The sequence below is a fragment of the Symsagittifera roscoffensis genome, unplaced genomic scaffold (genome assembly GCF_963678635.1).
Source record: "Symsagittifera roscoffensis unplaced genomic scaffold, txSymRosc1.1 SCAFFOLD_314, whole genome shotgun sequence".
Taxonomy (NCBI): domain Eukaryota; kingdom Metazoa; phylum Xenacoelomorpha; order Acoela; family Convolutidae; genus Symsagittifera; species Symsagittifera roscoffensis.
In genome coordinates, this window is record NW_026971290.1 from 6,969 (window position 1) to 27,259 (window position 20,291).

The following is a 20,291-nucleotide window of genomic DNA, read 5'->3' on the forward strand; positions in this document are numbered from 1 at the left end:
TACGCAATATAAAGCCGCCACGTAGCCACGATGTTATTAGCAATTAAAGTTGTCAGCTGGTGGATTCTGCATACTTCTTGAAAAATTTAAATAAAAACATTTTGAAAGATTTTTTTTTCAAAACTTTTTTTGTTTCATTTTTTTTTTGAATTTTTTATCCCGAATCTTGTTAATAAATTTCAATGGTATGCACGATTCATCAATTCTCTAACTCTTCTGATTCAAACAAATGCAAAGCCGATCATCTCAACACCTGCGAATAAATAAACACAAAAACAGAAGGAGTCAAAATATATGAAAACTACATTTTCTTACACTTGTCTCGGTAAAAAATTAATTATAGAAAAACATGCCAGGCAAAACCTTAAATTTTACATAAAGGCGAAGCTGCGCTTTGCAGAGACTAGAGAGAACATGAAAGAAAAGTACCTCTATGTAATACAGCAAGAAACAGTAGAAATAAGCCTCGAATTAATTAAACTTCAATTACGCTTCAGATGCGATTTGCGAACTGAAAATTATGACATTCACGCACTAACCACTCAGCCAGTTCAACGGACGCTGAGTAAAGCAGAAACACTAACACTAGCCATACTTAACGCAGAAAACAGATGCTATGAAATTTCCAATGCTGCAGATTGTGATTATAGCGAGAGCGCCGCCAAATCAGTGAACACTTTTAATGATTTCTTATTTGCGAATTACAATAGAAAAAAAGTTATACTAATGCACTTCTGAAAGTCATCTGAAAGTCATTGAAAGTCTATAAAAAATATATACTAACTGAAAGTCCTCCCGTTCCCTCAAGAAAATTTTGGATCGGCCCCTGGCTGAAATCTTAACCGATAAAAATTAACCACAGAATGGTAGTTAATGGCTGAAAAATCACCCGTTTTCTGTTTTTGACCAATTTTGAGAGTGCTCAATTGTTTCAATGAGTGAAAAAAATTGAAAAGCTGTCAATTCTGTTTTTCCATGGATGCTTTTGAGGGACAATTATCTCGTTTTCTCAATAGTTCGTTTTCACCCTCACAGTCCTCATCAGGAATAACAATGAGTGGAAAGTTTAGCGGATATCTAAGTTATTCTATGAACAATCAGTTGTATCAAATAAAAACGAGAACCTGTTGCTGCGCAATTAGCACAGAATGCAAAGCCAAAAAGGTTTTAAAAAGGCTTAAAAACACTTTACAAAAAAACTAAAAAAAGAAAAACGCAGCCGAAGTCACTTTTCCACCCCACTCTTGAAAATGATCAAAGCAATAATCGAAAATGTCCTTGATTTGGCACATATAGCTTGCTGGAGGAAAATTTGTGTGCCTAAATGCTGCTTTTGGATCATCGATGTAGGCGATTAGCAAGCATTATCAAATAGTGTTATACATTTCTTCAGGTTAACAACAAAGTTAACAAATTTAATTGAATCATTTGGAATCTTGGTTCAGGAAAGCACCATTTAGGTGTTTATCGGCACATATAGTTTAGAGAAGGAAACGCAACTGACGTAACTGTAAAAGTAACCCGGCTTTCTATTTAGTTTTACTTGTATCACAAGTGCGCTTAAGAGTTGCTGTCGCATCACCGATGTAGGCGTTTTGCAAGCATTGTCAAACAGTTTTATATACATTTTCAGGTTGACAGTTCATTTAACAAAACTAATTGAACCATTGACATCTTGATTCCTGAAAGCAACATTTAGGTACTAATCGGCACATATGGCTGAACGGAGGCCACGTAATTGACGTAAATGTAAAAGTGGACTTGCTTGCCATTTAGGTACACTTGTATCACAAAAATACCTTAAGGTTGCTTTTGCATCACCGATGCAGGCAATAAAAAAGAACAATCAAAAAATTTTAGAGACTTTTTTCAGGTTAACTACTAATTTTACAAAATTAATTGAATCATTGAAATTTTGGTTCTTGAAAGCAACATTTAGGTACTTATCGGCACATATGGCTGAACGGAGGCAACGTAATTGACGTAAATGTAAAAGTAGACTTGCTTGCTATTTAGGTACATTTGTATCACAAATATACCTTAATGTTCCTTTCGCATGACCGATGCAGGCGATAAGCAAGAAGAATCAAAAATATTTAGAGACTTTTTTTTCAAGTTAACTACTACTTTTACAAAATTAATTGAACCATTGACACTTTGGCTCTTGAAAGCAACATTTAGGTGCTTATCGGCACATATAGCTTAGTGGAGGAAACGCAATTGACGTAAATGTAAAATTGAACCTGATTGCCATTTAGGTAGTTTTGTACCACAATTGTACCTCAACGTTGCTTTCGCTTGACCAGCGTTGCTTTTGCACTTTTTTGTTAACAATTGATTTAACAATTTTATTTGAATTATTAGAAATTTTGCTTCATGAAAGCAGCATTCAAGTACTTATCGACAGATACAGCTTAGTGGAGGGAAATTTGTTGGCCATTTAGGAACGCATGTATAACAATTGCACCTATATGTTGCTGTCCCATCACCGATGTAGACGACTAGCATGCTTTATCAAATAGTTTTATAGAATTTTGTAAGATTAACAACTAATTTAACAAAATTATTTAAATAATCCACATCTTGGTTGGTGCAAGTAACATTAAGGTATTCATCGGCACATATAGTTTTTGCATCACGATGTAGCAAGCCTTATCAAACATTTTTACGGGATTTTTTCAGGTTCACAACTAATTTACCAAAATAATTGAATCATTGACATCTTGGTTCCTGAAAGCAACATTTAGGGACTTATCGGCACATATGGCAATTGACGAATATGCAAAGTGGGCCTCTGTGCCATTTAGGTACACTTGCATCACAAGTACACCTAAATGTTGCTTTCGCAGCACCGATATAGGCGATAAGGAAAATTATCAAATAATTTTATACTTTTTTTCAGGTTAACAATAACCTTAACAAAAAAAATTGAATCAACTATTACCATCTTGATTCCTGAAATCAACATTTAGCTACTTATCGGCACATATGGTTTATAGGAGGTATCGCAACTGACGTAAAGGTAAAACACGACTTTCTCGCCATTTAGGTACCCTTCTATCACAAATGTACCTATATGACTCTTTTGCATCACCGATGTGGGAGATAAGCAAAAATATCAAATAATTTGTTACTTTTTTCAGGTTAACAACAAATTTAACAAAAATAATTTGAACCATTACCATCTTGATTCCTGAAAGCAACGTTTAGCTACTTATCGGCCTATATAGCTTATGGGAGGTAAGGCAACTGACGTAAAGGTAAAACAGGACTTGCTCGCCATTTAGGTACACTTGTATCACAAATGTACCTATATTAGTAATTTATTCAACAAAATTAACTGAATCATTGACATCTTGATTCTTGAAAGCAACATTTGAGTACTTATCGGCATATATGGCTTAGTGGAGTTAACGCAATTGACTTAAATGTAAAAGTGGAATTGCTTGCCATTTAGATACACTTGTATCACGAATGTACCCAACTATTGCTTTCACATCACCGATGTAGGCAATTAGCAAGCATTATCAAAAAATTTTATACACTTTTAATCAGGTTAATAATTTATTCAACAAAATTAACTGAATCATTGACATCTTGATTCTTGAAAGCAATCTTTAGGTTCTTATCGGGACATATAGCTTAGAGGAGGAAACGTAACTGAAAAAACTGTAAAAATGGACCTGCTTGCAATTTGGGTTTAATTGTATCACAGGTGTGCCTAAATGTTGCTGTCACATTACCGATGTGGGCGATTATCAAGCATTATCAGTTAGTCTTATACATTTTTTTCCAGTTAACTATTTATTTAACAAATTTATTTGAATCATTGACCACTTGATTCCTGAGAGCAACATTAGGTAATTATCGACAAATATGGCTTAGTGGAGGTAACGCAACGGACTTGATTGCTGAAAGCAATACTTAGGTACTTAACTGCACATATAGCTTAGTGGAGAAAACGCAACTGACTTAAATGTAAAAGTGGACTTGCTTGCCATTTAGATACACTTTTATCACGAATGTACCTAAATGTTGCTTTCGCATCACCGATGTAGGCAATTAGCAAGCATTATCAAAACGTTTCATACACTTTTAATCAGGTTAGTAATTTATTCAACAAAATTAACTGAATCATTGACATCTTGATTCTTGAAAGCAACATTTGAGTACTTATCGGCATATATGGCTTAGTGGAGTTAACGCAGCTGACTTAAATGTAAAAGTGGACTGGCTTGCAATTTAGGTACACTTTATCACAAATGTACCTAAATGTTGCTTTGCATCAACGATGTAGGCGTTAAGCAAGAAATATCAAATAGTTTTTCACTTTTTTTCAGGTTAACAACTAGTTTAACAAAATTAATTGAATCATTGATATCTTAGTTCATGGAAGCAACATTTGGGTACTTTATTGCATATATAGCTTAGAGGAGGTGACGCATATATTTGTAAGACAAAAGTTTGTGGACTAAATCCGGTCATGACCTGATTTTCATGTTAGCAGATAGTTTCCCGCGTGAAAAGCATCTGTGTCGGACTTCTGATTGTCTGCTGATTTCTTGTTGGCTTAGTTGTCACATCACAAAGTTTGATGTTATTTTAAGTGTTCCACCATTATTGAAAAGCTTTCAATTTTTACGTCAATGTGCACGTAATGTTGTTTGAAACAATTTTTCTGGTTTTTATATATTTTTTTCAAGCTTATTGTATACAGTTTTTGGTATCTTCAATGTTTTTTTTTTTATAATTTGCAGTCTTCTTTGTAACAGAAAAAGCAATAAATGGCCCCTCTTTTGAACTTTTTGAAATATTTATTTTTTTTTTGCAAAAAATAATCATAAGCTAGTACAACGGCCTAAAAAGTATGTTCTGATTTTCCTCCTTGTTCAAACTGGTTCAGTCACCTTGTTTGCGTTTGTTACCCGTGTTTCTATGTTTCCTAGAGCTTAGAAAATGGCTAGATTGTATCACTTTTAAAAAACATGAAACATGTCGCTGTTTTTACAGTAAACTTTCAAGTTGTAAATTCTGGCAAATAGTTTTGTATCACAAGAAGTGCAAAGAACTAAATTTTCACGCTGTAACTCTGGCACAAGTTTTTATTTTAAATCACAAGTGGTGCAAAGTTGCGTTTTGCATCTATGTAGAGCCACTAAGTAATCATTCCAATCGAATTGAGGCACGCCAAGTGGTCCCAATTAGTTCTGTTAAAATCAATTGATATTTTTCATTAGATGTTCCTAATCAACTGCATGGATTTCATTGCTAAGATCCCATGGAGTGAAACAAAATTATAGTGTTTTTTCAGCTTTTTGATTTAACTTTTATTTTTAAATAAAAATTTCATCTGATGATTAACAGATTTTTTCCCGTGTGACAGACACCCTTTATACAGATATTTAACGGATTTCATGAAGACTATCGAATGTATTTTCGTAAATAATTAAATGGAGGTTATCGAACTGTACTTCCAGAACTGTACAAATAAGAATTACAGAGGTAAGCCTTCGAAGACCACTACCGGAATTGAACCTCGAACAACCACATCATGCCACTCCGGTTCTGCTTTCAATGCTGATCCATCCAGTTTCGTCTTTCATTAATTTCACACATCCTCTAATAGTAAATTCCAGGTTTTTGCAGTAGCGCTTTCATTAAGGGGACTGAAAATTTTCTAGGAAAACACACACTACACAGATATACAGTGGCGGATTTACGGGGGGGGGGGGGGTACGCTTCTCTCCCCTCAGGGATTCGACACCTAACACCCTACTACCCCAAAATTTCCCCCTTTTGTACTATTTTGATATATCCATTTTTGGCTGACAGACCCTAGAATTGTTCTTGAGGCGTCTGTGGCGCCAATATATTAATTTTGAGGGGGGAGTGCGCGCCGAAAAAACGCAATTTTTTTGATAAATAATAACCAAAAGTGCCTAAAAACGCCGCCTTTCTGGCCTGTTTTTCAAAATTTTGCCTGCGAAACTGTCTTTTTAGTGCTTTGGGACAGCTCGGAAAATCAATTTGGTCGACCGAAAACAAAAAGTCGTCAAATTTTTCGGAAGTTTTTTTAAAATCCACGCCCCACTCGAGAAAATCCTAGATATTCCCATGCAGACATCAGTCAACTATTTCATCTCATTTCATTTTTTCTCGAAAAGTTCGAGAAATATGTTTACCCATGTTCTACTTTTTGTTATTGAAAAGAATTCATCTTAATCCAATTTTTCTTCGGTACGTTCAAATCGCGTTGAGTTCTGCTATTGTAAACTACAATTGTCATATCTATCAGCCATGAAAAATTTCATTCGTCAGATTTTATCAAGTATTCGTCATGCAATACTGCAGGGGCGGATCTAGGATTTTCTCGAGGGGAAGGGGGTTCGAAGTTTTGTCGACCTTTTTTTAGGTCGACCAAATTGATTTTCCGAGCTCTCTCAAAGCACTAAAAAGGGCCTGTTCTGCGCCCTTTGAAAAAACAACTGTCCAAAAAGGCTTTTTTTTGGAAAATTTTGATTTAAGAAATCGCCTTTTTTTGAGGCCCCTGCAATATTACTGAGGCACCTGCATCCGCCCCTGCTATACTGGGTTCTCAGGCAAAAAAAAAACACTGTTTTTGATTAGTATCATTTTGACAAGAATTTTAACTGCTAAAAACAATTTGAAATTTTGGGGGCATGAAATTTCTACAATGATGATATCATTTTTTAGTAAGATGTTGGTTGCGTTAAGACAGTATCTTTGTATGTCCTTCATGGTCTTTTCTTCCATAGTGACAGAACTCTTGTCCATCATTTGACATTGAGTTATCTCGCTCCCTAAAACTTTTCTTTTCTACGAGCAGCCAAATTTTTGCAACAGAGTAAGAAAATCAGACCGAGAGAGTAAGAAAATCTCACGTTCCTTTCACGCATTTCACCTTTTCCTGATTTGGATCTCAAAAATTATCATTTGTATAGAATCAATTGTGTGGTTGGGTTAACGAGAAAATGAAGCACCAACTTTGTAGAAACGGACAATTGAGCAACTAATTGACGTCCTACATTTCAACACACAACTTACCTGCCCTCGTTTGTTTTCAGTATTTGGAATTAAACAATTTGAGGATGCAATTAGCTTATTTTTCTTCAAATCTTTTCAGTTTTTTTACAAGTAATCTGAAAATGTTTACACAAATGGACAAATTAGATTCAGCAGCAATTTGGTTGAATGATTCAGTGCTATAGAAACGATAGACATCGCCATTTATTTTCTAATTCGAACTTAAAATAGACCAAATAAAACACAATACAAATTTGATTGAATTTATTGCAAGTTTTTGAAAATTTTGAAGTATAAAACAAAAATATCGACTTTGGTATTCAAAAGTGGGATTGGTTAAAAGACCCTGTTTGGTTTTCAACTCGCTAATCAATTGATTTGATCAATTACGGCGCGAGTTTAATTTGTATAATTTTAATAGTCTGTCGGTCCAAAACTTGGTTTCAAAGGCATTCGGTTAACTGAACAGTTCGGCTGAGTTTGTAACTAGCAGTTTGTTCATCATCTGCATGAACATTAATGTCACAAAAAGTTTGGTCGAAATGGGGTTTGTGTGAATGGTGCTCCAGGTCGAATCAGTCATCTTGACGAATGACTGTTCGAGGTCAGCGCCTGCTACAGGGAACAAGTGGATATTGCTGATGATGGAGACGTCTCGCTTGGCGAACATGGATATAAGTCGTTGGGCCTCGTCGTTGCACGCCTGCACTTGGGACGACGAGGGGTCGCTGAAGGGCACTGTGAACAGGAGAGTGACTGAGTCGTCGAGGCTCAAGTGGCCGAACACGTCACATTGTGGCTAAAGCAGAAAAGCAATCAGATAACAACGGATTCCTTCTTTGTTGATCGCATCAACGAACACAGAAATAATGTTTTTTTTAAATCGATATGAGACAATTTTTGTAATTAAAAAGTGACCACACTGTTCTAACGACACTGTTATTTTGACCGTTTTCGGATTTCCACAAAAGTAAAAGCAGATATACAAGTGCAATGTCAAAACCATTTAAATAACCGACTGGATAATTTTTTCAAAATCTCAACAAACTTACAACTGAATACGAAAACTAAATTTGGTCCAAATGATGATTACAAGCAAAAATGGAAAAAAAAGCTTCCACTAAAGAAACATTAATCATATATAAACCAAGCGATGTAATAAATAAAAATTGTGGTTTCTGCGATTCGCAAAGGATCTATGCAAGGCTATCAGACCGGTCGACGCATAGACCGTTTCTTTTATTTCCCCACAATATATACTGACATCGTGTACAACTTTGACATCGTATAATAAAATTTACTTATATTTGTTAGTAGAACTTTAACGTACCAAGGTGATCTGTTGTCTGACAGCTAGCACTACGTCCCTCACAGTGTACTGGTCGGCTGGGTTGTCCGAATAGTTGCCCCTTAGGGTTAAGTGCACCATGTCTACCAAATCTGGCACTAGGATTAGTCTGGCTACTGACCCACAAATGGGACAGCACACTCCAAATGCATGCACCCCCTGACAGAAGGCGGGGAGGGGGGCACAGGAGTCGCCTATCTTGTAGCACTGGCGGGGCTCCTTGTCCGCTGAAAAGAAACCCAGTCATGGTCCTTATTTCATTAACATCCAGACAAACTATTGTCCAGAGGTAGAACGGAACAATTTTTAAATTTCTGTAAGGGTCTGAGAACTCAATTGAAGTTCTCATTGTTGCTTTTAGCGTTTTAGCATTTTAAAAATTCGGTTGAATCGAAATTTAATTTTTTTACATTGGTTGTCATTTTACCAACTCCAATAAATCTTTTTGGCCTCCTTTTGCGTCCTTTAAGAACCGAATAAAAATTTTGCGTGCCGCGTGTGAGTGTTTTGAGGGGGAAAGTGGACTTCAAAATTTTTATTAATTTTCCGTTTGGTTTTAATCATGGTCATACATTGTTGTATGGCAAGTGGTGCGAAACTCGCTTCGCCTCTATGTTAAAAAAAGCCTCGCGCCTTCAAAATATAAACTGACAGAGATATTGTGGGAGTGCACTCACTGATCTGGGTGGCGAAGTCCCTGCATCTGCCGGGGTAGTCGACCAACACTCTGTCGTAATAAGCGGCACAGGGGGAGGAGTAGGAGTGGCCATTAGTGCCACACACCTGTCGCAACTCACACATCTGGTCACACCTGCAACACGAGAAACAACAAACATCAACATGGTATCCTTTCAGTGAAGACTAATCAGCTGAAAGAAGACTCTGTTAGGAAAAGAAGACTCTGTTAAGCACTGTTTGGCTCTTTTACCTATAAGTATGATACCCTCATGCAACCATCAAAAGACTTTCTGGGCTGGGTATTGATGCTTCACTCTGAAGCAGCGAGGACTACTCGACTGTCAACTTAATTGAGAATTAGACTGAATCAGGATTTATTCAATTTATATTTATGGCATATTTCATGAGCCCAGTAAAGGAAGCTTACAGATAGAAAGTTTTTAGCCAAGAAGAAAAGCGCAAGTTTAAGAGGATTTAAAACTTTTTGTTTTTCGATTTCATTATGGAACGCGAGTCCAAACATGAACGCGAGCCCAAATAACTTATTTACCAGACTAAAAAATTAGAGTCATTGTGATAGATTTTATTTTCTGTAAGGTTTTTCGTCATTGATAAATAAGTGTAAATGGAATGACAAGCATTTTTTTCAGAGACTCCAATAGTTGAATTGAATGATACGCTTTTTTCGTATGGAGCTCAACCCGTGAATTGAAACACGAAGATAGATTCCTACCTTCCTGGGTACGATATCTCCACGGCCCTTCCCGAGCTGGAATGAGGCAAGTCCACGTCACACCTAGATGCATGTGTGTTGCCCTGTTCGTCACACACGTGTTGTCTGCAGTCGTCCTCCCTAACACATCTGTGTTGTATACACTCGTAGTTCTTCGTCAGACACACTTCCCGGTTGGTCACACATTTGAACCCCACAGGACACATCGACCTCCAACATCTAAACCATACAAGACCGTCAATTAGTTCATCAAATTATGTGCTCTTTCCTATTTGTTAGACTTTTCTCCTTATACAAGCTCAATAATTGCTAAGACCTGATCCGAAATTTTCTTGGTTTCGTTAAAATCAGAAGTCACATGGTTTAACTTATGGTTAAATTTGTTGTACAATTTGTTGGTTGATATGTTTCGATTTACTACGTAGTGCTACGTGACACCATTACAACCAGCCTCTTCCCTAGTACTTAAAAAATTATGGCCCACAAGGCTGCGATTTTTGTATTATGGCGTCTAAAAAACTGCTGGGGGTTATGATTATTCTAGAGTACAATTTTCTGCTCAATCGTACTTCTAAAAGGGTTTACAAGAATCGATGCTGCACTTCGCAAACACACAAGAAACATGGCTGCTCGTATCTAAGCGGAGCCCTGAATTTTCTGTCTGCCATTTAACTTCTATGAAATAATTTTTGGTTCAAACATTTGATGAATTTTTTGTGAAAATAATTATTTTTTCTTCGTTCTCTTCATTCCCCCACTTGTTTATAAATATGACCGTTTCTTTAAAACTTAGCAATTTACATACCTTTTGCGGGCCTCACAGGGTCCCAGCTGGTACTGCCGGATCCCGAGTGCCTCAGTGACCTGGTCGTTGGGATATGTCCTCCCATTGGATGCACATGACGCCAGATACTCGTCATCCGCATTGCTGGGCATTCCAGTGAACTCGAAGCCATACCTTCAAAACAACTTTCTTGAAACAAACTGAATTATATGGATGATCTATATCGAAGATATATGGAAGAAAAAAGAACTCAATAAGCTAAAAGCAACATTGAAAAATTATTTGTTGATTATTCGTACACATATATTAATGGTTTCAAATTATCGTTATCATCAACATAACGACATACATAAGTTCCAAGCAAAAACTAATGACGTACTCATCAATCACACATGAGACTTATTTAAAAAACTGGTCATACTTGTTGAGGTTGTCCAGTTTGTAGTCTGTGTGACAGAGTCGCTTGGTGCAGTAGCTGACTGAGTCGAGACAGGAGCAGAAGTTGCACTCGAACATGTAGTCTGTGGCGGCTAATGATGACCTTTTAGACCTCTCTGTAGCACTCACAGTCACCACTGCAACCAAAACAATAAGAACAATTTATACAAGTTTCAAAATTTTGTATTGTTTCAAAGCAATTGATAAGATCTTCGTTTCATAGACCAGCCAAAAAGTATATCTTGAATTGTGCGAACATTGAGTCGAATTTCAGGTAAAAAACGCATGCAAAATAATTGATTGAAAATACTTTTATGAGAATTTAGCAATATTTTTGAGAGTGTACAAAATAAAGCCTCACGCAGCAAAAATCTACGTTATTTAAGTCAAGTAAATGAGATTAATAAAAAAGAAAATTGAAAAAAAAAATGTTTTGAAGCAATGTCTTAAAAAACTAACTGGATTTATCAGTGGCTCCGTTGACTGCAATAATTTTATCACTGCTGTCTTTGGAAGGAATGGGACATGTTTTACGCAGTCCCAGCTCACACTTGGCCTCTATGAGGTGTTTGGGGTCCATGTCACAGTAGAAACTGGTCTGCTCCGGGTTGATGTGTTCCACGCAACGACACACCACACACTGTTTTATACCGTCAAGGTCGTTGTTAGTGATGACCAGGTCTCCCGGCAGAAACATCATGTGGATTGTGGTCCAGGCTTGCACACTGCAACCTACAATTAATATTCATTTACTAGAGGAGAGTCATACATATACAATAAGTTAAGACAAGTAATGAAACTGTATCATGCAAAAAGCTATTCAGCTTATCGAGGCATGACCCTGAAAAACCTAAGAGAGAAGTTGCGAGATAATATCGGGTTTGAACAGCGCGAATAAAAAAACTATTACATCGGTGTTATCGTTAAGATATAGACAATTAACATCAATTGTCCACAACCGCTTTCCAAAAAAAAATCTAACAAGTACATATGATATCGAAAAAACCATACTTTAAAGTAATGTAATTATCACAAACATTTAGGTAAAAAGAGGATAAACAAAGAATATTACTGTACTAATGAAAAACTTATCAAAGTTCGACTATTTCAAAACTATCAAATATTGGAGTTTATCAATAATTTCCCGTAGCAACGATTCTCGTTAAAATTTGAACGCAACTTAAATACTAGAGTAATTATTCTTGAATTATAATTTGCCATTTTTTCGTATCATAACTTTTTTGCGGATCATTACAACTATCAGGGTCATTTTGAAATGCCTTGAGCAAGTATATGAAACGATTGAAATTATGCGACACTGTTTTGTATGCGCCATAGCATAGTAAAAAAAACGATCTCAGCGAGCTTGAGGGAACTCCACCCATCAGCCAGATACAGTTGATGTTTTGTTTGACTCTGTGTACCTCTGTTGCACTTGTTTGGCACGGTGGAGGAAGAGTAGCGATTGAATGAGGTCTGCAGAGGGGGGCGGGACACCTCACACACTTCCCTGTCTGACTCACGACACATGTTGCTGCTCGAACAGGGGTAGGTAACTTGGCTCTGCGGGTAGAGAGTCAGTGGGTAGTCCCCGTTGCTACTCTTCTGCCCACGAATCTCTGAAAGACAATACATGCATTCGACCAAATCAAAAAAACATCCAAACAATTTTGTTTTACTGATTGTTTTTCAATTTGTTCATGAGAGAGCGATGCAATTTTCCAAAATCGGCTCTATTTAATCAAAATCGGTAACGCATTTCAATGAAATTAATGTCGCAAATTCTCTTTCTTGTCAAATGGCATTAACTAGATTATCAACGTTTGAAGTAAAAACTAATCAAAAGCGCCAAAAATTATCGAATCGAAATCGCAACTGTTTAGTGAAAAAAGTTCCTTTTTAATTTGCACTCACCACTTAGAGCGTAAATAGACACACACTCCTGCTGTGCAGCTGCCTGTTCATTGTTGAACGTGTCCTCGTTGACCTTCTTCTCTCCTAGTATCATGGTGCATTTCTTCTCTGCGTAGTCATTTTGGTCTGATGCATTTGCACACTTAGACAGTAGACGGTAGCAGTCGTCCCTAAAACAATCAGATGTTTCAGCCAATGACACAAATTATGTATTAGATTTTTCTGGTACTCTATCCAAGAAACATATCACTTTTCAAATACTTTAAGAAAAAATAAAGCAGAAGCTCATTGAAAAATTCGTAATGAAGTCATTGACAAATGAATGAAATTAATACAGTACGTTTTTGACCACTGAAGAAAATATCAACAATTTTAACATTTCCGTTTGGTATTTACAGAAAACTGTTCACAAGTTCACGGCTTACCAGCAAATTTTGGACGTCTGGACCCTGGAGCAGGGTTTGATGGTCAGTGCACATGCTATTGCTCTGAACACTTGTGGGTCACAATTGGATATATCGTTCAGCGGGATCTTCAGCATATCGTTTTGCTCTGTGGTCGCTTTCTTGCTAGAAGTGGTCGCGTCATCATCTGCTCCTTCTTCCAGGTGTTCGAATGAAATGGCGTTCTCCCTCACCCACTTGGCGAAGAGGGAACTGGCCGCCTGGTCTGCTTCGTCTGTACATCTTCGGAACGTGAAGTCGGGTCTAGAACGAAGACAAAATTTCAAAATGCTAGTAGATAAGATTATATATTTTACGGGGATGTTATGTTTAAAACAGTTTTTTTTTTATATTAGATTACAGTTTCTGAAGCTGGATCGCTGATTTTATAAACTTTTAGGTGGAACAAAACAGAAAAACCACATTTTGTTTAAGTTTAAGATCATTTATCCACGAGGGATAGGACCAACATACGAGCTGTACAGCCCATCACGGCGAACCGCTGTTGTGCCCCTGCTTAAGAACTACATGCAATTTTTTTTTTGGTTATTTTTTTGGGCTGGGTAATGTTGCCTCACCCTCAAGCAACGAGCACGGATCATGGTGGGCCTCGAACATCCGACCTTTCGATTGAGAGGCGGAGACGTAACCACTTCACCACTGCTCCCCTGTTCAAAAATATCGTGTTCAAAAATATCACAACTGGGTCTTTTCGTTTCAATAAATCTTAAACTACGAACAAAATGGTTGGTAAATGTTGACCAAATGTTTCCAATAGATATCGGCAGAGTACCCAACAGTGATGGTAACTAACTGATTGTTGAATGAAGAGCAGAAGTTCATGCGTGAACAACCGGGTCTGCACTGCCCGGCCACTATGTTCTGCACACAAGAGATAGCTGGACGAACAGACTCTTTCCGGCCACATTGCAGATCGAAATCTTCCGCCAAATTCTGTGCTCCTCTACTTGAATCCTTCGAGAAAATCTACAACACAAAGTTTCCTTGTAAACAGGAGCCGTTTTTTTCTGGGTAAGGGGGTGCCCCTTAATTTCTCAGGAACTCGATACCCTCGCCAGTGTCTCCAACTTGCAACAACTTTTCAACATTCACCGTCACCCTCAATCAGCACTAGATTAGATTCATCTTGCATATATGGTTTAGACAAATTATCGAAATTGATCAAAAATTGATTCCAAGCAGGGATTGGAATTGATGTTTACAAAAGATTTAAAATACCTATCTTGTCAAGTTTTCTTTCAAAACATATAATTGCGCGAATCGGATTTTTTCAGGTGGAAAGGTTTTTTACTCCAAGTCAAGCATTTTTTTGTGTCCACATTTAAAAAAAACTGTTGAAGTCTCGAATATTAAGTAAATTATTGAAATATAGAAACACCAAAATTTAATCTCAATGCCCTTAGAGACTCAACGTCACGCCTCAGGTTTCAATGATTCGAATTCAGTTGAAAAAAATAGGAGGGGCCGTCCAATTAAAACCATTTTCGTCTGAAATAGTAGTAAATTCGGTCTTGTCTGGGTCTTAGTTTATGTCAAACTGTACAATTAGTTTTCAACTTGTCATAACAAATGGCAGAATTTAATACATAATCATGTCAAAATAACTGTTCGCAGATAAAAGAAACATTTCGATGTTTTGATTGTGACCAGTAAACATGACCAGTTTCACCTCTGCATTCCGTCAAACTTATTCCAAATAAACTCAAATACCATAATCAAAGAAGGGAATTCAGAACACCTTTAATCGAAAAAAAATACAATTCTCGTAATCCTTATATCATGTTCATTGGGATCAAAGTCTATGCCGTGTTTTGACTAAACATAAATTAATGAAGGTCTTTTCATTTTTGCCATCATTGACATTTTTGCCATAAATAAAAAAGATATATGATCGTCTACAGCCCAAGGAAAAGAAACATTAAACGTCGACAAACACCCAGAGAATACACAAATGAGGTATCGCATGAAAAATCTTTGCGTGTTTGAATCAGATTTCATGTCAGAATACTTCAAAAATGTCGGTGTCGAGAAAAATCACTTAAAATCAAAATTTCGTTCCTTTATGGCATACTTTATACAGCACTATCTGACATTTTTGACAAAAAGTATATGTACCAAAACAATGATCATCATTTAAAATTTAATTTGTCTTCAAATGAGGCTAAATTGCTCTCTTACCACTCTGCACTTGTCGTTGCAGCTCTGGTCTTCTTTAGGGAGGAGGTTGCAGCAGTATAGCCCCAGTCCATTCATGGCCGGCAGCTGGAATGAGAGACTCAGGGAGGGATCAGTGGGCACTTTGCTACCGCGGGGGAACTTGTTTAGCTCTAAAATATATAACGAGTTTGAGTGGCTTATCTTGAGCAAAAACGCCCTGAAGCTACTGAAACTTTAAAATTGTGTTATTGTAAACAAAAACCATAAGAGTGCATATAAAAATTTGGATTCATATAGATTATTAGCTTTCTTTTTAACATTTCTGAATGGGTAAAATACCTTGATCAAAAAAGAAAACGTTTCATCAGAACGAAAATAAAATTTCTGTCCAAAACAAAAATATCAAGAAAAGTGTAGTAAAATTCACCTGCAACTTTGAGACAGCTCTTTAGGTGCAGTATGGCCTCTGAGGCATCGGACACTGAGAATGAAGTAGCTGTAGTCTGGGTGTCCACACAATTGGCCTCTAGATTAGCGTAGGATATCCTCACATCCAGGGTCTGCAGGTGTTCCTTGCATTTGGCCTGGGAACATGTCCATGACTGGTAGTTGCGGCTGGCGATCTCGTCACAGCAGGACGTGTCTAAAATGGACACAGCGTGTGTTCATTGTTAATTACAAGAAAATTATTTATTTTCTGAAGTCTGCTCGAAGCTCAAAAAGAATGTGTGATAGGTTCCATAACTATTGCATCAAGCATTGAAAAGGTACAAATCAAGAGCGTTATCAACCAGAATCAGTTTTTATTTGCGACCATAACCTTCGCAATGATTCATGTTCATTGCTAATTTCTATTGAACTCGTGCTTTGTTTCATGGAGACTAAGATTTCGCGATGCAATAATCGGTTCGAATTCGACACGTTTACTACATCGATCATAATTTTTCTATGCATTGCATATTGTTTTCACGTTTTTTTCTACATATCATAAACTTCAATTAAGTGACTTACATCGGGTGCCCTTGTGGTACTGTAGCTCCTCAAGCATCTCGGAGAGGTCTTTGCCAGATGCCTCAAGACAGTCTTCCCCAATACTCCTCACTGTCTTGTTCAACTCCTCAGTAGGCTCCGACACTATGTTGCTGCAACAAACACGAACGTACTTTATCTATTAACACTTTTTCTGATCCAACATTTCACAACTTGTAAACGTAACTCAAATAATAGTACATGAAACTAATTACATGAAACTAGTCACGAAACCCTAAAACCGAAAAGTTAAAACTAATCATGACACTAAAAAACGAAAAAATATTTTTTTTTTCAACAAAAAAGCGACCAAAATGGGCATGGTGCACTGCTACTACTCTGCAAGTCCATTGTCCTGAAACAATTATCCTATATTGTTTAAATGAAACAGTAATGCTCAATCTTACTCTAGAAGTTCTTGGCACAGTCTGATACATCTGGACTTGTTATTGGGGTATTTGGTCTTGGTGCAAGCTTTGTAGGCACTCTTCAATGTGTTCAGACAGTATGACACTCCCTCTTGGCTCTTACACGTGCTCTTTATTGTATTCGTGGCCATACCCTGAAACATATAAAGTATTTTAAGAAATTAACTAAAAATTTAGCACTTTAAATTTCAAGCCAGCAATTTTATATAGATAAAAAAAGTATTTACAAAAAAAAGTCATTTAGAACCAATAAAATGTAATCAATTTACTAAAATCAAAAAACCTAGGTAGTAACAAAGATTTTTCGCATCACAGTTATCACACGGGCAAATCGACAACCTGTAGCTAGCTAGCGTGCAACTGCTAGCAACAAGTTCAATTGTTTCTGGGAAGGATAATCGCACCGTAACAGTCTGTCGGATCTGTCAAAATTAAATTGAAGGTTCGACTTATTGTTTCTGAATGACTCTGCGAAACCAATCTCTCACGTACGTCAACCACTTACCACTTAAAATTGGTTACAAATGCAGAGTCATAGCTAGCTTTGGGTTCGAGACAGCACTGTATAGTAATCAAATTTAAAATGAGTTTCTCTACAAAATCATCGGAATGGGTCGAGTGATATACCAATTGAAGCCTATTCACTCGTAATTCGAACATCAAAAACTTTTCAAAATTTTTTTTGATGTTCTGAAATTTTGGTTTGAAGTTTTTGACTTTTATTTCAATTTCGAGCGAATACAGCGAGCAAGCAGTCTTACAACAGCCTGTTTATGCTTAATTTAAGCCCTGAAAACTCAATTTTAAGAAGGTAAATATAGTTTCTGGAATTTTTAGCGCCATTTTGCGAACCATAAATTTAAAAAATCAAAAAACCCTATATTTCTCTGATAATTTTGTTTTTCTAGTCTTTTTCTACAAATTTTTTTTCCAATTTGCCAATATTAGTATGACTGTCGAAGATACCTAAATTATAGTTTTACATCAGATCCTTTTATCCCACCACACTAATTTGAAAAAAAGGTTTTGTTGTTTTTTAAAGACTATAATCGGAATATTCTGTGCTACTGTGATACCCGACTATCCTTGTTTTTAATTCAAACTGAATGGTTTGATGATTGAAAGTCCTTTTTGATTGATAGTCATTTTCCATTATATTGTTTCAAAACTTAAGTTTGAATTTTTTAAAAGCTTAATTATGTTTTGCATCATTGCCAGAACCCACCATAACTAATCTTTTTATTGACGACTGCAAAAATTTAAAAAGATGCTCCAATTTAAAAAGAGCTCAAATTTAAAGCTGAGCTCAAATTTAAAAAGATATTTTACCTGTGATTATTTTTCGAAAAGTTATTTATGGGGGGGGGTTCGAAAAGTTATGGGGGGATTGCTAATTTGGTATAACTAACGCGCGACATACATTGTGCTATCAACGCGTAAGCGGAGAGTTAATCCGTCTTAAAAAATCGTTCCAAATTTAATTGAGGCATGCTATTTGATCTATTGAATAAATTGTATTTTTTTACAGCGTGTATAGGAATGATTTCTACAATGTCTTTTGAAAATTTAACCTCTTTCTACAAGCGAACGCTACACCATAGACCTTAAAAAACAATCGGAACATTCAGGGCTTCGTCCTACTACTAGCAGTCTTGTTGATTTTTTTTAGTTTCGGTAGAAAAAAATGATAATAATGAATTTTAATGTTTGAAGAAGCCCATTTAACAAAAAATCCTCTGCTAAAGAGATAAACAAGACTGCTTGTATGTAGTCTTCTGTCAGAGTGGCTGCAGTGAGTTTTGAATATAATTTCAATGAAGTTTTAAAAATTTGAAAAAAAATTTCTTAAAAAAATTTCTCTCTCAAACCCAATGTGAAGTACACAAAGATATATTCGGACAGTTAGTACTAGCTCATTATTAGTATCAATTAGCGTCAAATTATTCAAATTGGAAAACATTTCAAGCCAAATTAATTCGCAGCATTAAATTATGCCAAGTTTCTTTTTTTCAAGCCCCCTAAAATTCCCAAAAGGTCGAAATTGGTCTGAATAAAAATCCACCAAGCATAATTAGTGTCAGTTTCTTCGAAACACTCGGAACCATAAATTTACACGCAATAAAGCAGCATACTTTTAACGGCCATACTTATAATTGAGCCTACTTAGCATAATTTTTTTTTTGTAAATTCAGATCATTTTTTTTCTCTTATTCAACGAAGTTGATCAAACTTATTTCGTCTCGTTTGAAAATCTGGCTGAAAATTGTATGTAACCTGCATCGTTTTAAGTGGTCTTACCGATGCCTCAGCAAGCGAGCATTTGCATTCGGCGTCGGAATTTTTCCTCCAATCGCACGAACACACTTCAGCGCCGACAGCATTCCAGTCGAAACTTATCTCAGTGGTATCCGAAATCACATAGGGCAGAACTGATAAGAGGAATATAGTCGCCAGTAAAATAAAACTACGCGTCATAAATAGGAAAACCATCGCTTAAATCGAATTTAGTTACAAAGGTAAAATGAGGGTAATATAAATGATCTCCTTTCGACCCCGGATAAAGTTGAGCAAAAAAGGGGTAAAATAATTTGATTATTATGATTTGATTGTCGATTTTATCGTATATTTAAAGACGTTCGTGGAAGCGCCAGTTTAGAAATCTGTCTAAATTGAAATTGAACATAAGCTGTTGTTGCCGACCTTGAATTTTTCAAGCGATTTTAAAGGCCAAAGTTTTTAAGAATTCCTACGAATAACCAGAGAACCAGAAGACAACAACAATTTTTTAACCAAATGTGAACTCAAATACTTGGATTTGAACTCTGGAATTGTATCGATTTTAAATTAAGCCGAAAAAAGACCTACTTAGCTCAGCTCGTAAGTAGATTTAACAGCATTTTGACTGATAAGTAAATTTAAAACTGCGATTCTAATAAATTAGTAGACTAATAAACACAGATTTAGACATTCGAGTGATGGTTTGATTTAGGGTACACATTAAAATTGAGTACGCCCAGACATATGAGTTCAAAATTCAATCTTATTCTATGAAGGTTGTTTGAACAAGGAACAGTAATCACTTATCGAAATATAAATGTTCTGAAGAAATGAAGCGTTTAACTATGAAAGGTGGGCAGTATTCTTGCCAAATCGTGATCGATACAACAATATCGTTAACTAAACTAAACAGCTCAAAGATTATTAATTACAGGGTCTGCACTAGCAAAATTTGTTCAAAAAGTGTTATTTTTTTTCAATTACAAAAGAAAATTTT

General features: G+C 36.3%; 1 protein-coding gene across 5 annotated transcripts in view; it reads right to left on the reverse strand.

Annotated features, from left to right (window-relative positions):
• Positions 1–6,947: 6,947 nt before the first annotated feature.
• Positions 6,948–20,291, reverse strand: part of LOC134856300 (reversion-inducing cysteine-rich protein with Kazal motifs-like) — a 41,026-nt gene continuing 27,682 nt past the window's right edge. For 3 of the 5 annotated variants that reach the window (XM_063872653.1, XM_063872654.1, XM_063872651.1), the window contains exons 5-19: positions 16,997–17,151; positions 16,572–16,702; positions 15,988–16,203; positions 15,582–15,730; positions 14,197–14,369; positions 13,365–13,646; positions 12,940–13,109; positions 12,450–12,644; positions 11,485–11,757; positions 11,009–11,162; positions 10,609–10,761; positions 9,804–10,022; positions 9,070–9,203; positions 8,375–8,619; positions 6,948–7,843 (exon numbers count right to left, since the gene is read on the reverse strand). In XM_063872653.1, coding sequence (XP_063728723.1) covers positions 7,502–7,843; positions 8,375–8,619; positions 9,070–9,203; positions 9,804–10,022; positions 10,609–10,761; positions 11,009–11,162; positions 11,485–11,757; positions 12,450–12,644; positions 12,940–13,109; positions 13,365–13,646; positions 14,197–14,369; positions 15,582–15,730; positions 15,988–16,203; positions 16,572–16,702; positions 16,997–17,151 — 2,991 coding nt within the window. In that variant the 3' untranslated portion in view covers positions 6,948–7,501. Of the gene's footprint in view, positions 7,844–8,374; positions 8,620–9,069; positions 9,204–9,803; positions 10,023–10,608; positions 10,762–11,008; positions 11,163–11,484; positions 11,758–12,449; positions 12,645–12,939; positions 13,110–13,364; positions 13,647–14,196; positions 14,370–15,581; positions 15,731–15,987; positions 16,204–16,571; positions 16,703–16,996; positions 17,152–19,315; positions 19,682–20,291 lie in introns of all 5 variants that reach the window. The other 2 variants (XM_063872656.1, XM_063872655.1) reach the window with 2 other exon arrangements.